The following is a 16,242-nucleotide window of genomic DNA, read 5'->3' on the forward strand; positions in this document are numbered from 1 at the left end:
ATTTCCTGCCTCTTCCCAATAGAGATAACCACTATTCTGACTTCTACCACCATAGAGTATGAAAGTGAATTAAAAGTCTCATGTTGAAGAACAAAAAAATGGAAATGATTTAAAATTTCAAGACGGATATAAAACAGTTAGGATGCATTTGTTTATACAAAGGTAAACAAAAGATAAAACTCATTGAAATGGAGGTTTTGACCATGAAACAAAGACCAGAACAACAGTGCTGGATGGAAGCCAAATGGCTGTGATAAGGCAGAGGGGACGCGTCCCATGGATTGTTCTGCCTTCCCCATGGAGCTCCCCCAGGAACCGATGTCTGTAGGCGGCGGCGGCAGAGTGGGGTCAGGTTCGTCATCATCCTCGTGGGGCTCCAGTGACCTGGCAGCCTTGATTGTCCCCGAGGCTCTCCAGCCCCCCTCTGCCATCGGTGAAGTGCCCGTGGCGCGGAGCCTGCGTCTCAGCTCTGCTGTCTCCCATCGGGCCCCCTGCTGCGGCCAGCACCACTGCCACTCTCTCTCAGTTGCAGAAAATAAAAACTAAATTTATAAAAACAAATGACAATTAAAATAAGGAAATGATAACAATAAATGCAATTTAAGATCAAGGAAAATAAAGAAGTAGAAAGCTGGATACTTAGGGAACTGTCTGGTGAAGTAAAGGGGCCAGAGCACGAGGGGCCTGGGGCTCAGAGACCTTTAGGTCAGGTTTCCCGGCCCCTGCTTCCAGGTTAGCCTAGTGGGCCGACCTGCTCTCCTTTAGGCCAAGGGCTCGGCCTGGAGTGTGTGCCAGGAAAAAGCGTTCATGGTAATCAGCCTCGTACTTGACCAGGGTGAGGAATTTCACGTGGCTTCTCCTCCTCTCTCTCAGCACCAGGACTCCCGTTGGCTGTAGGGTTTCTGCTTTGGGCCTGTTTTCCCCAGACCTGAGCCCCTGCTATTCTGGTTGTCTCTGCCTCACATCGTGGCCTAGAGATGCTGCTGGCCTGGCAGCCAGGGCAACTGGGAGTCTCAGCCATAGGGAAAAGGGAGGTGGTGGCACAAGAGACCCCCTCTGGGGAGAAGCAAGCTGGGCGCTGTTGCTTTTTAATGTCAGTAATGACAACGGTTGTGTTATACGTGGTAACTGGCAGAGCCGGTAAGTTTACTGCCAATTATCGAAGCTAGCTGCTGACCCAGATGTCAAGATGTGGTTTGGCTGAGCAGAAGCAGTACTTCTTACAGCCACCTGCTCCACTGTTTGCAGCAAAGTGACACGGATGTAGGTCATTCCATGTGAGTCAGGTTAAGTCAGCTGTATTTGAAAATGGCAATGAAGTCTATTTCCACTTATTCAGGTTTCAAAACGTGTCCCGTAGTCTTTCAGATGTCATCACTTAAATAAGAGGGCACTTAGGTCACGATTCCTCTCCTTATAAGACTTTTATTAATGCCAGACATGAAATAGTAAAAACATAGTGAATTGTTAAAAATCTGCACGGTTGTGGATACAAAGGTGGTTTGAACGGGGACCGAGGAGGAGGCCTTGAGAGGGGGAAGCCAGGCCTAAGGGGAGCCATCAGTCTCGACCCGGACCCAACGGCCACGATTCAGCTGCTGCTTGCTGCGTGGTGAAGTGGCCTGGACACAGTCCCCAGGGTCACACCATGCCCTTGTAGCCAGGCTGTGTGCTGGGCCTCAGGGCTCCTCCCTCCCCAAGGAAAGCTTAACTCCCAACGTTCCTGGGCCTGTGGATTTAGGCTTGAGTCCCTTCGGTCCCCCTTTCTGCATGGCAAAACGCCTGATCTGGAAGTATTTCCTAATGAAAGGAGACGGAAGGAAACGAAGCCAAAAAGGAGCTACAGAAAATAATGCGAGATTAATTGCTGCACTGTCCTGTTATGTTGATTCCCAAATCTTCTAGAAAGGTGTACTCTGCACAGTGTACAGACATGCCATGTGTACTTGAGTTGGAGTGGTATCTGGGATCATTTCTGTTAAAAAAAAAACCCCACAAAAATCCCTCAGACCCCATCAGAATCATAGCCCTCTATTACACGTGGATTATCTCTGCCGGAAAACAAGATTTGGCCGGCATCGCTGTGATTTACGGTGCCTTTCTCAGGAGCATATGCTGCCGTCAGCTCCAAAACTACCTGTATTTTGTGTCCCTGAATCATTATGCCTTCGTGTAGCCATCCATTAGCAGTTTTTAGCAAAGCAAGACATCATCCCATCCACCCTGGAAATGAGGGTGAAGTCATATTTTTTTAAATCCCTAATCACTTCCAAACAAGTCACACTGCTCAAGTGTCTATTGTTTCGTGCAGTAAGTATGTCCCTGGAAATGTTTTGTAGAAACAGATTTTTGTTTTTTGGTCAACTGGATGACATTTCACTGCCGACAAAATTTCAGCTGCATTTACTATTCCAATCTCTCTTCAATCTGGTGAGGTTCTTGACACTTGGACGTACAATTTTTCTGCACTGGCCTTTGTCAGGCAATCAGTGAGCTAAACACAGGTGGCCCACACATAAGGAAGCCACCATCTACGGGAACTGGCCGTCTGTAGCCCTGGATTCTTGCCTGAGGCTCTGTGACTCCTTGCAAGTCACAGAAGGAAGAAGGCAGCTCTTTACAGGCTCTGGCCGTGGAGCAGGCCGTAGGCTCAGGGAGCCCTCTCGTGGCTCCATCCAAACTCACTAAGGACTCTTAACTCAGTTAAATCCCTTGGCAATTGGCCCCCATCTTGCTCTGGGAAGAAAATGATGTCACCAGACCGTGCTGCTTTGAACATCAAAATTACTTCTTTTATGGTCTGGAAAACCAAGACTTTGGCACTTACCTTCGGAGCAGTTTGAAACCCTGAAACCCTGCAGCAAAGCCTACAGGTGCCCTGCCTAACCCTGGCTGCCGCAGACCTGCCCGCCTATTTGATGCATCCTCGTATATAAGCCACCGTGGCAGAACAGTGGGCCAGAACCTGCCTACTACCCAGTTGGCGAGGTTTGTCTTCTGGCTGCAGGTGCTCAGAAGGATTGGGAATGGGCGTTAAGCAAAACTCCAAGCCCAGTCGAGCCTGTTGTCTGCGTCCCCTGAACCCCAGCGCCCCATAAAGGAAGGAGTGACAAGATGCCTTCATTGCCTGCGGGGAACGTGTGCAGTCTCAGGGGCTCGTCACCACTAAAGCAGAAGGGAAAATTAGCCAGGAAACCTGAGACTTGAAGTCACCGGCGTTTGGTCTGTTTTTTGGCTTTGTTTTGGATCATAACTGTCACTCAGAAGCTTGAGTGCAGCACAGGATGGCCAGGGATAGCTTTCCCCGAGGTGGCAAAGATTCTTCTGCCAGCATTAGCCAGCTCACGGGACACACACGGCAAGGGGACCATGTGAACCAAGAACGGATTTCACACTGACTGTCGGGAGGTGTCTCTAATGGTAACTGCTGATTATGTTAGAGTGCCCTGTTTGAAGACCATACAAAGAAACCCTGGCTCGACAGGCATACCTTTCAAGTATACAAGCACCTGCTCGAGATCCTATGAAAGGGACAGGAGATGATGAGTCATCCCGTGTCTGCACGTGTTTCCCACGCGTCTCCGAAGTTACCCTAAGCGACGGACGCAGCCTTAAGACGGCGGAAGGAGCCTGACTTGCTGTCTCACTCCATGAGTCATCTTGGGTCAAGCGTTCCCCTCTCTGGTGCTTGGTATTGTTTTCCTCAAAGTGGGAGCGGTGATCTCCGCCAAGCCTAGCTTCCGAGGTCTTTGAGGGGAAGAGATGAGACGATGCGTGTGAAAGCATGCCAGGAAAAGGCCAACAGCAGTGGGACGCCCAGCCACAGGTGGCTGCTCAAGCACGCTGTCCTTAGAGCCACCAGTGTCATCTGATAGGCCCATCACGGACCTCGGGACTCAAGGCTCCTGTCACTCGCATTGTCTTTCTGCCACCATCACTAGGCTTGGTGTCTTGCACTGTGTCTTCAGGGGTGAGGACAAGATGGTGTCCAGGCGCATCTCTCCTAGGGTCATTTATGATTCCAGTGGAAGCACAGGAGAGAGATCGAAACTTCAGGCGTTGGAGTCAAAAGATGTCATCCTGTTGGCTCCAATCTGCACGTCAAGGGCTCCACTGGAGAAGATTTCTAATGCCACTTTTGCTTTGATTGTTCCCACCCTGCCCGAATGGAGTCTTCTACATCCCAGTCCACCGGCCTGAGGCTCGGCAGGGGCAAGTGTGGCCGGTGACAAGGGCTGGCCTCCCTCAGAGCCCCCTGCCCGCAGCCCAGCCCCGTCACACTTTGGATTGCCTCTCGTCCGTCCACTCCTGCTTTGTGCTCTGGAGAGCTTGCGTCTTCTGCTCATCCACTTGGACATAGTCTACTCTTTGCTCCTCTGAAAAGAGAAGTTTCTGAAGGGGGAGAAGAAAAAGGTTTCATTCCATCAAATTTAAAAATTCGGCACAACGTCAGTCAGTCTCTGGTGGATTACAGTGTCGAGTATTGGCTGGCCCTCCCCCCTGGGTCGTCACTTGCAGAAACGTCATGCTGCGTGTGAACGTGTGTAAATCTCTCCTCACCTCTGCTCCCTTCAACTTGGCTCTAGCCAGCTGACTCGCCTTGGCCAATATAATGTGCGTGGGGTGACGGGTGCCCCTCCTAAAGAGAAGACAGGCGTCCTGTGATCCTGCACTCTCCCGTTTTCCCCTGCCACGACGCCGGCATGCCTCACGTGGGGACCGTGATGGACTGTCCCACAGGCCACAACTGAGAAGCCTTTGCGGTCGAAAGCCGCAGAGATTCGGGGCTTGTCTTCACTGCACAGCTGACCAGAGCTGACTAATGCACCGTCTGGGCTTATCTGTCTATCCTGCTGACCAGCTTTGCTGGAGTATCATTTTAGGTGTCTGGAATGAAATGAAAGGTAAAGGAGAAGTGGGAGGTCATTCAGCCAAAGGGAAGGGAAGCCCCCCAGACTCTTTTTTTCTCCACACGCACAAAGTGAAATTATACTGTATATTCTGTTCAGCAGGTGATTTTTCTCATCAAACAATACATTGTTAGCGCAGTCTAGACTATGACCATCCCGTGCTAAAAACTATTTAGCTGTCGTCCACTGCTTACCAGCCATTCATTCCATGGCTTCCCCTGGGCAGTGAGTGACACCGGTCAATGGCTAAGGTCCCTGACATGTATTAACTCACTTAATCCTCACGACAGGCTTCAACGTAGGCGTTATTTCTGCTGAGCACTCCACAGACAAGAATGCCGCTCAAAGGAGTCAAAACTGCCCAACCTGGCACTTGAGGCCCTTTACGGAGCTGTTTCAAAGCCAGCTGAGAGCTCCGTCACCACTCCCCAGAGTCTAGCCAAGCGGGACTGTTACTTCTTTCCTCAGCAGGCCCTTCCTATGGCTGGACTACACTCTACCCCACCCTCATCTCTGCCAGAGCAATTTCTCAGCAAACCTTACGGTCCAAGATTTGAAGAGCACGAATACTACATACATTTACACATAGACGTGCAAAGAACCCACCCCCGAGGGAAATACACCAGGACTTCTGGGAGGCAGAATTAGGGCTGATTTTAAGATTCTTCACTGTACGTGTCTGTAGGTTTAAGACTTTGCAAGGAGAACATCCATGGTGGAATCATCCAAACAAAATCCAAACCGAAATGGGATCTCCTGGCAAGTCTCAGACTCAAGAGTACTTCCTACCTGCTGCACAGGGGCTGGTGACGCTGAGTTGAAGTCCAGGGCTAAATAGTCCAGGCTGAATTTCCTCGTCCACGTCAGAGCTCCACTGCTCAGCAAGTTGGCTTCTCCGTGCTCCTCCTAGAAACCAACGTCACAGGATGCGGGTTACCAACTTCTGGCCGGGCTGGCCAGGGGAGGAGCAGCTGCCGTTGGACAACAGCGGCCCGATGAGTCCCGTGCAGCTCAGCCTGCACCTCGGAAGGAGAGCTGGCTTTGAAATACAATACAGCCCATTTGGCCTGCACAGGAGGCTATGCCTTCATTCACCATTGAAGCAGTCGGCCAAAATCTGCCCCAAGAAGAAATCATTTTAGGGATCTGACAGGCCCATGATACCTTAGAGACTTTAAATCCTGAAAAGGTCAATCACACTTATGAAAGCTTTAGTAAAGACATCCCAAATGCATTTAAAGATACTTTATACAATACAAACAGTGATAACGTGTGCAACACACACCCATGGCATCACCATCCAGCTTCAGAATATACCACCACTACATGACACACACGGCCCATGCCGAGGGCCCCCTTCTACTGCTGCCTTCTTGCCCCCCAAGGGGGTGAGTGCTATCTTGAACTTGGTGTTTACCACTTTTCTTTTCAAAGATGGTTTTATGAATGTCCTTAAGTGGCCTACTGTTTTGTTTTGCCTGTTTTGAACTTTTATCAGTAGAACCGTATTGTATGCACTTGTGGTGTCTTCAATTTGCGCTCCATTTACATACTTCACATTCACCCATGTCAATGCCCTGTTTCATTCATTTTCCTTAGCATACATGATTCCATTGCATAATTTATTTAACTGTTCTACCAACAACAGACATTTGAGTTGTTTCCAGTTTGGCGGCTCTTACAAGCAATGCTGCTGTGAGCATTCATGCACCTGTGGAAGAACTTCTAGGGTGTCCCTGGGATGTGGGCCCCTTCAACTTGACTATCACCAGCCTGATATGTCGAACATGGTATTTTACTGTGATTTGATTTTCCACGCCCTTGATAATTTAATTAATTGGCCATCCTTTCATATGTTTATGGGTCATTTATTTTTTTCTCTTCTGTGAATTATGTGTTTAGGTTTGTTTTTGTTTTGCTAACTTTTATACTGAAGTGCTTGTATTTTTCTGATTTTCCTCCGTACTTCCTCACACATCTAAGAGACTAATCATTTGTTGGTTATGTGTGTTGCTAATAGCCCATCACAGTCTACAGTGGGTTTTTCTTGGTATTTTTTAAATTAAGAACTGTTCTCGCTTTCAATGTAATATATCAATATTTTCCTGAGGAGCTTGCTCTTGTATTTTGTTTAAAGAATTCTTCCTATGCTGAGGTTGTAATTTGTTTTCCCACATCTTCTTCTAAGTTATAAAGTTTTGTCCTTTACATTTAAGCAATAATCTAGCCTCAACTGATTTTAACATGTGGTGGTGACCCGGGGATACAATTAATTCCCTTTTGTTCTGTTTGTATCCCACATGGGCAACCCTCCTTTCCCCAGTAATGCAGCCTCTGCTCACATATCACGTTCCCATATGTGAATAGGTGGTCAGTTCTACTGAATATTTTTGCTGCATCTGAGACAATCACATCACTTCTCTCCTTTAGCATGTTAATGTGCTTGAGTGACTTGATAGATTCCTTTAATTTATGGTTGTAACAGCTCATCTCTCAGGGAATATTTGTAACAATAGATTTTTTTTCTTATTTATTTATTTATTTTTAGTTTCTGCTTTATAACAAATTTACTCAGTTATACATATACATATGTTCCCATATCCCCTCCCTTTTGCGTCTCCCTCCCACCCTCCCTATCCCACCCCTCCAGGCGGTCACAAAGCACCGAGCTGATCTCCCTGTGCTATGCGGCTGCTTCCCACTAGCTATCTACCTTACGTTCGGTAGTGTATACATGTCCATGCCGCTCTTTCGTTTTGTCACAGCTTACCCTTCCCCCTCCCCATATCCTCAAGTCCATTCTCTAGTAGGTCTGTGTCTTTATTCCTGTCTTACCCCTATGTTCTGGAGATGGAAGCAACCTAAGTGTCCATCATCGGATGAATGGATAAAGAAGATGTGGCACATATATACAATGGAATATTACTCAGCCATAAAAAGAAACGAAACTGAGCTATTTGTAATGAGGTGGATGGACCTAGAGTCTGTCATACAGAGTGAAGTAAGTCAGAAAGAGAAACACAAATACTGTATGCTGACACATATATATGGAACAATAGATTTTTTAAAAAATGTTTCTCCTTCTGGCATAGTTTTCATTTCCTCCAGTCCGTTTGTTTGGTTTCTGTCTTTATGCTAGAGCTTCCCTGAGATGTCTGACCAAATCATTGGCTGTCTGCTCACATTTAAGTGTGGAAGACCAAAACGCTGATCTGGTGGTGCTTGTCAGCTGTGGGGTTCACTGCAAGGTGACCTAGCTGGACGATTTTCTTGGGGAGCCCCTAATATTATGACCCATGTCTCGCCTCTTGGGCTGCTCAAGTAGGTCAGAGAACTGTCTTCGAATCTCTAGACCCAAGGGTAAAGGTCTGGTTGTCAACATTCTGGGAGAGAGCCACTGGAAAAGGGTTTGGGAAAGGCTCGTGTATCTACTGTGCATATTTACTTACATTGTTTTTAGCCTAGTATTCTTGGTCAGATGTGTCTAGCACCCCACAGGGCAGAGACCCCTTGTTTTACTCTCTCCAGAGACTACACTTCATCTTTTGTGTGGAGTAGGAGAGGGGAAGCCACAGTGGTCAGCCTCCGGGGAGTGGTGCTTAGGCTATTCACATATTTGTGCAATCATCACCTCAATGTTAGATTATTTTCATCACCCCAAAACGAAATCCTGCACCCCTTAGCCATCATCCCCTAGTCCCACTATCTCCCCAAGCTCTAGGCAACCACCACTAATCTAATTTCTGTCTCTATAAATTTGCTATTCTAGACATGTGATACAAATGGAATCATACAATATGTGGTTGTGATACTGTGATTTACAAGAAATATATATTTGGTCATTCAGATGACCAAATATTTATTTCTCATATATAGTTGGTCTTCAGTCCACAATTCCTGGGTCACAGCTCCCAAAACCCTTCGAATTTCCTAAGTGTTGAGAATGACAGAGATGTCTCACTATAGGAACGAGGTGACTTTCAGGTGGCACCTAACAACGTGCCTCCTGCTCGCCAGGAGAACCAACCATGAGATCACAGGCTTGGAAATTGCAGTCCCACTCCCCGGCTCCCACCCGATCTCCGGGGAGTGGGGAGGTGCTGGAGCTTGACTCAATCACCAACGGCCAATGATTTAACCAGTCATACGGTATCATGAAGCCTCCATAAAACCCAAGAGCACTGGGTTCAGAGAGCTTCTTGGTTGGTGAACACCTGGAGGTGCTGAGAGAGTGGCCCCTGGTGACGGCGTGGAAGCTCTGGGCCCTTTCCTCATGCCTCGGCCTGTGCATCTCTTCCATCTGGATGTTCATCTGTATCCTTTATCATATCCTTTTATAATAAACTAGTAAATGTTAAGTAAGTGCTTCCCTGAATTCTGTGAGCTGCCCTAGCAAATGAGTCAAACCCAAGGAGGGGGACATGGGAACCTCCAATCTGTAGCCAGTCAGTCAGAAGCACAGATAACAACCTGGGATTGTGACTAGCAGCTGAAGTTGGAAGGGGTGGGCAGTCCTGTAGGACTGAACCCTTAACCTGTGGAATCTGATGCTACCTCCTGGTAGAAAGTGTCAGAATTGAGTTGAATCCTTGGACACCCTGCCGGTGTCCGAGAATTGCTTGGTGTTATGTGGGAACCCACCCCAACCAACACACACACACATCCTGGAATTGGGTCCAGAAATCCCAAAGAGTGGTCTTTTGTGACTGGCTTCTTTCACTCAGCGTATTGCTTTCAGGGTTCATCCTTGTTGTTTCATGGATATCTGATTTCATTGTATGGCTGCATAACATTCCACTGTGTAGCCAGACCACATTTTATTTACCCATTCATCACTTGGTGAACATTTCGGTTCCTTTCACTGGTTGGCCATTATGAAAAACGAGGCTATGAACATTCACGTGCAAGATTTGGTTGGACTTATTCTTGCTTAGGATTTTTTAACCTGCATGAATGAGTGAGATTGCTATAAAGTTTTCTACTTATGTTAGTGCTATTTGTTTTGGTATCAAGTTATTTTAGCTTTATAAAATAAGCTGGGTAATATTTCCTCTTTTTGCCATTCCCTGGAGGTGCTTATATAAGACTGCAATGATCGCTTCCTTCTGATAGAAAGTTTCTGTAAAGTCTTGGGGGCCTCGTGATCCTTTGTAGTAAAAATTTCCCTACGTATTCAGTTTCCCTAATAATTTGTGTTTTCTGTTTTTACTTGAGTCAGTTTTTGTTTTGGTTTTGGTTTTGGTTTTTGGTTTTGTTTTTGTGGTACACGGGCCTCTCACTGTTGTGGCCTCTCCCGTTGCAGAGCACAGGCTCCGGACGTGCAGGCTCAGCGGCCATGGCTCACGGGCCTAGCCGCCCCGCGGCATGTGGGATCTTCCCCGACCGGGGCAGGAACCCGCGTCCCCTGCATCAGCAGGCAGACTCTCAACCACTGCCCCACTAGGAAAGCCCCCACCTGGTCATTTTTAAATAGTATCTTGTGACTCAGTCCAACTTTCAACTCCTCATCTTATTTTTTAAATATATAAAACATAGTTATTTTATATGTGAAATCTAATATTTCTAATAATGACTTACTTCCTTATGTGATTTTATTTTTTGTAATTCCTACTGATTCTCAAGATTTGCAATTTCTCAATATTTTTGGCCTGAGAGATCCCCTTTCCTTTCTTGGCAGTTGAGTTTTGGATTTAAAAAATACATTTAAAACTATATTCTCTACCATTTTAAGATTATTTTTATATGGTGGTCATGTGGTTTTCACGGTACCTTGCCTACTGAAGTGCTTCATCAAATTTTAAAACATAGAACAGGGACTTCCCTGGTCGTGCAGTGGTTAAGAATCCACCTGCCAATGCAGGGGACACGGGTTCGAGCCCTGGTCCGGGAAGATCCCACGTGCTGCGGAGCAACTAAGCCCGTGCGCCACAACTACTGAGCCTGTGTGTCACAACTACTGAAGCCCGCGAGCCACAACTACTGAAGCCCTTGCACCTAGAGCCCCTGCTCTGCAACAAGATAAACCACTGCAATGAAAAGCCTGCACACCTCAACAAATAGTAGCCCCCGCTCGCTGCAACTAGAGAAAGCCAGGGTGCAGCAAAAAATATATATATAGAAAGAAAGAAAAAGAAGAAGAAAGCTGGAGGAATCACACTCCCTGATTTCAAACTATACTATAATCAAAGTACTGCGGTACTGGCAAAAAAACAGACACATAGGTTAATGGAACAGAATAGACTCCATAAATAAATCCATACTTGTATGGTCGATTAATCTACGACAGAGGAAGCAAGAATATACAATGGAGAAAAGACAGCTTCTTCAATAAATGTTGGGAAAACTGGACAGCTACATGCAAAAGAATCAAACAGGACTACTTTCTCACACCATATACAAAAACAAATTCAAAATGGATGAAAGACAAATACCAGACCTGAAACCATAAAACTCCCAGAAGAAAACACACAGTATATTCTTTGACATGGGTCTTAACAATATTTTTTGGTTATGTCTCCTCAGGCAAGAGAAAGAAAAACAAACAAAAAATAAATAAAAGGGAGCACATCAAATTAAAAAGTTTTTGCACAGCAAAGGGAACTATCAGTAAAACAAAAGGGCAGCCTACTGAATGGGAGAAGATATTTTCAAATGATACATCTGACAAGAGGTTCATAACCAAAATATACAAATAACAAATACAAATCAACATCAAAAAAACAATCTGATTAAAAAATGGGCAGAGGACCTGAATAGACATTTTTCCAAAGAAGACATACCTGTGTCCAACAGATAGATGAAAAGATGCTCAACATCGCTAATCAGCAGGTAAATGCAAATCAGTACCACAATGAGACATCACCTCACACCTGTCAGAATGGCCATCATCAAAAGAACACAAGTAACAAATTTGGTGAGGATGTGGAGAAAAGGGGACCCTCCTAAACTGTTGGTGAGAACCTAAAGTGGTGCAGCTGCTATGGAAAACAGTATGGAGGTTCCTCAATTAAAAATATGATTCAGTAATTTCACTTCTGGGTATTTATCCCCCCCAAATACAAAAACACTAATTCGAAAAGATACATGCACTCCCATGTTCACTGCAGCACTATTTACAATAGCCAAGACATGGAAGCAACCTCAGTGTCCATCAACAGATAAATGGACAAAATGTGGTATACGGATGTGTATATATATATGTGTGTGTGTGTGTATATGTACATTTGCATATATATATATATATATATATATATATAGAGAGAGAGAGAGAGAGAGAGAGAGAGAGAGAGACACACACAATGGAATGTTACCCAGTAAAAAAAAAAAATCTTGCCATTATGACAACATGGGTGGATCTAGAGGCTGTTATGCCAAAGTGAAATAAGTCAGAGAAAGACAAACGCTACATGATCTTACTCATACGTGGAATCTAAATAAAACAAATACAAAAACCAAAAAGCAGGGGTTTCCTTGGTGGCACAGTGGCTAAGAATTCACCTGCCAATGCAGGGGACACGGGTTTGAGCCCTGGTCCGGGAAGATCCCACATGCTGCAGAGCAAGTAAGCCCATGCACTACAACTGCTGAGCCTGCGCTCTAGAGCCCACAAGCCAAAACTACTGAGCCCACGAGCCACAACTACTGAGCCCGCAAGCCACAACTACTGAAGCCCATGCACCTAGAGCCCGTGCTCCACAACAAGAGAAGCCACCACAATGAGAAGCCCGTGCACCACAATGAAGAGTAGCCCCCAATCACCGCAACTAGAGAAAGCCCGCGTGCAGCAATGAAGACCCAATGCAGCCAAAACAAAAACAAAAACAAAAACAAAAACAAAAAATGGAAACAGACTCATAGATACAGAGAACAAATGGGTGGTTGCCATAAGGGAGGGGGTGAGGAGTGGGCGGAAAAAGTGAAGGGGATTTGGAGGTACACACCCCCATTATATAACCCATGGGAATGTACTCTACAGTGTAAGGAACAGGATCAATAATATTGTTGTAAGTCATGGAGGGACAAATGCTTACTAGACTTATCATGGTGATCATTTCATTCATGTATGCAAATGTCAATCATTATGTAGTACACCTGAGACAAACAAAATGTTGAACGTCAACCATATTTCATTAAAAAATAAAGTAGCTAAGGAAGAATAGGTGACTTTAATAAAACAAAACTTGTATTTCAGCCCCTAGCCTAAATTTTTACATTCAGATAAGAACTTGTCCTCAAAGAGAAAAAAATTATGCATATGATTATGTGCAAAATCGAAACTGAATCATATTAGTTCTGTCTACCAAATGGGTTGTTTTGTGGAACAAGTGAAATAATGTAAATCAAAGTCATTTGAAAATATCATATTACTGAATTTAAAACACACAATTGAATGAGGTGGGAAGGCTTTAAATTCATTTATGTGGTGGTTCCCTCAGAGCTACCTTCCTTCAGCCAGTTTTCTGGGCTCTTAATCTACTGGGTCATATTGCCTAGTAATGTACAGAGAGAGTCATTAATCAATGACTATATACAGGCAAGAAAGCAATCCTGAATTATGCTGTTAATGAAACACTGGTCTTTCTCACAACCTCAAAGATCAGAAATAACGGTTAGTGTCTGGAATGACTCTGCACTTGCTTCTATGAGGCTATAGATTCACTTCCCTTCTCTGTTCTCTGGAGACAAAGCACAGCTGGGCAGTATCTTTTATAAGAGTGTTTTCTTCTAGAGGTTTCCCAAGGGCCATTACTAAGTGTGAAAAATATTGGGAATACCACAGCAGACTGGATATGAGTCACTTTCCACCTGCATATGGGTACTCACAGAACAATCTGTCAAATAGAAAGGCAAAATGAAGCATTTAATTGCTGCTTCACTGGAGATGACTGTTTTGAGAATTGTAAATGCCTGTTATTGTCACGTATAGGAAGGCAGAGTTCTCTTCTGAAAAGTATATAGTCTCAGTGCCTTGAACACTGTCCTTCTAAGATCTGTTTTTCAAAATTTCATAGTTTAAACAGAGATTCTCTCTAGAGTTCCCTACATTTTAAAGTTCTGGCTAAAGGGCCTGATAATTGCCAGAGGTGCTAAAAGACCCTCTTTCTCTTCAGTAACCCATTCTCAACAGAATCCAAAGTAGAGAGAATGGAAGGGACAACACAGGGCAGGAGGAGAGATTGAACCATAAATCGTTCATCAAAGGATCGAGATATCGGGTCTCTGTGCACTCTGGGCCACAGAAAGACTCTACCAGGAGTCTCCAGAGACTAGACCCATCCATGACCCGGGACACTGGGCCACCCTCCCAACGGGACTCTGATTTATCTTTGGTAAAGGTTCGGAGGCAGTCAGGGCAGGGCTACCCGGTGGTGTGGTGGACGGGAACATCCAATGTGTGAGTTTTCACAGCTTAGACTCTGGACATACAGGGAGCTACAAAGCTACTGCGGTCAAACACGATATCCCAGCCATGGTGAAAAGAACCGCTAGCATTTCCATTTTCCCATTACACGTTGCAGCCCTGGGTACACTTAAAACTGTGGCCTCAAAATGGTACGAGGAGCTGAATATCGCAGGAAAGAAAACCGACTTCATAACAACTTGTTCCCCGTCTGGAAAACATTGTAAGCTGGTATTACAGTCAAGTAATTGTTTTAAGATTGCACGGGACTTTCTGAATGCTATGTTTCCTTTATAGTGAACTGATAAGAATATAGATTGGGGTGAAGAATACGAAGAGTGTGAAAAATATAGGATTACCATTTGCATGTAGCTTTGTTCCTCTTCTCTGGAAACACAATTGGCAAAAAATCTTGCAGAATTAATACCATTTCTTTCTGGAGAGAGAAAGCTGGTTCGATTGCTAAGAACAGAAATATAGATGAGGTCAAAGCAATGTCTTACAGCTGCTCTGAAAGCCAGCCAAGAACTGACATGGCCCCTCTGGGGTTTCGGCCCTCGCCCCCGCTTCCCCATGCAACCTCCTCCTGGCCAAAGCAATTCCTGAACCAGGAGAGAGACTACCCCACAGCTGCCATCCTGCTATGGGGCAAAGGGTTCCCAATTCTCAAAGGCTATTTTTTTCCAGGCCCTCCATGTGACACAGCTCATGAGCTTTCTAGAAAGAGACCAAGGCATCATATCATTTAGAGAAAAACAAAACAGAACAAAAACGCTCCTTTGAGGCTCTCTTCTTTCCATTCAGAGTAACCAGGAAAAGTAAGGAAGTGTGGTCATTCCTTTGATAGGATGAGATCAAGACTACAAATCCACTTTCATCATACTCCCAAGTCAGAAGCAGAGGCCAAGGCTCTGTACTTCTGTCTGGAAATGTAGTTCACTGCAGAATTCTGCTTTACAGAGCCACTGTGTCCTGCGGCATATAGGGTGAACTAAGAAACTCCCAGGCCAGGCTCAGGACTCTGAAATTCCTACAAGGACTCTGAAATTGCTACAAGGTGAGATGAGAGAGTGCAGATACATTTTGGGGTTTGTCTACTGAGCCCATGTGAATTGGGATTGAAAAAGAACTTTCTCTGTTGGTACTAGGGTTGTAGCATGTAAATAAGGATCTAAGGGACAGCTATCTCAGGCCGTGAGGATTGTGCAACAGAGAAGCAGACGTGAGAGACAGGTTCCCAGCAGCACTCTCATTCCCGATTCCATTGTCCTGGGAGACTCACTTATGGTCCTTCCTCTGTGACCTACAAAACACTTCCAGCTCGAGATAATAAATCCCATCCCTTGTTCGGCTTAAGCTAGATCCAGTGGGCTTCGACTACCTTTAACCACCGAGGCCTGAGTAACGCTGGGAGTGCACCAGATGAGGCCCCTATGAGCAATCAAAGACTCACCAAGGCACAGTGCGGGTCCTGGTGAGAGCCGTGTGTTCCCGGATGGTGGAGAGGCTTTTCAGGTCCAGGGGAGGTGACCGTGCTACAAGATAACACATGACAGCCAACATGGTAAGTTCTCAGGGGTTCAAGGCCAGAAACTGAAGAATATAAAACTATGACATTCCATCAGATCCACATTTACTTACAAGCAGTGCTGATGATGAGCATGCTTTGTGCTGTCCTACTCTTCCCTGCCTCACTGGGAGTAGAGGGGACAACCACCGAGCCAGTGGCCACATCATCAGCTGGGCTTACATCCAGTCACTACACACTTATTGAGAACTCACTGTCAGGCATGGTTCTAGGTGTCCCAAACTGAAACTGTACCTTTCTTCCCCATCTGTCTGTCTAGTTAGAGTCATCTTCGGATCTCAGCTCAACATGTCCTGCTTAGGAAGGCCTTCTTTGACCTCTAGGCAAGATAAGGCCCAGCTCAT

At 45.6% G+C, this 16,242-nt stretch overlaps 1 protein-coding gene across 1 annotated transcript in view; it reads right to left on the minus strand.

The window, feature by feature from the left end:
- Window positions 1–953: 953 nt before the first annotated feature.
- Window positions 954–16,242, minus strand: part of LOC308611321 (GRB2-associated-binding protein 3-like) — a gene marked incomplete at its 5' end in the record, with an annotated part of 32,011 nt that continues 16,722 nt past the window's right edge. The window contains 4 exons of the mRNA XM_081260148.1: window positions 954–4,392; window positions 5,700–5,816; window positions 14,670–14,772; window positions 15,764–15,845. Coding sequence (XP_081116274.1) covers window positions 4,276–4,392; window positions 5,700–5,816; window positions 14,670–14,772; window positions 15,764–15,845 — 419 coding nt within the window. The 3' untranslated portion in view covers window positions 954–4,275. The remainder of the gene's footprint in view (window positions 4,393–5,699; window positions 5,817–14,669; window positions 14,773–15,763; window positions 15,846–16,242) is intronic.

This window comes from Mesoplodon bidens (genome assembly GCF_964165515.1).
Source record: "Mesoplodon bidens genome assembly, contig: HAP1_SCAFFOLD_923, whole genome shotgun sequence".
NCBI lineage: Eukaryota > Metazoa > Chordata > Mammalia > Artiodactyla > Ziphiidae > Mesoplodon > Mesoplodon bidens.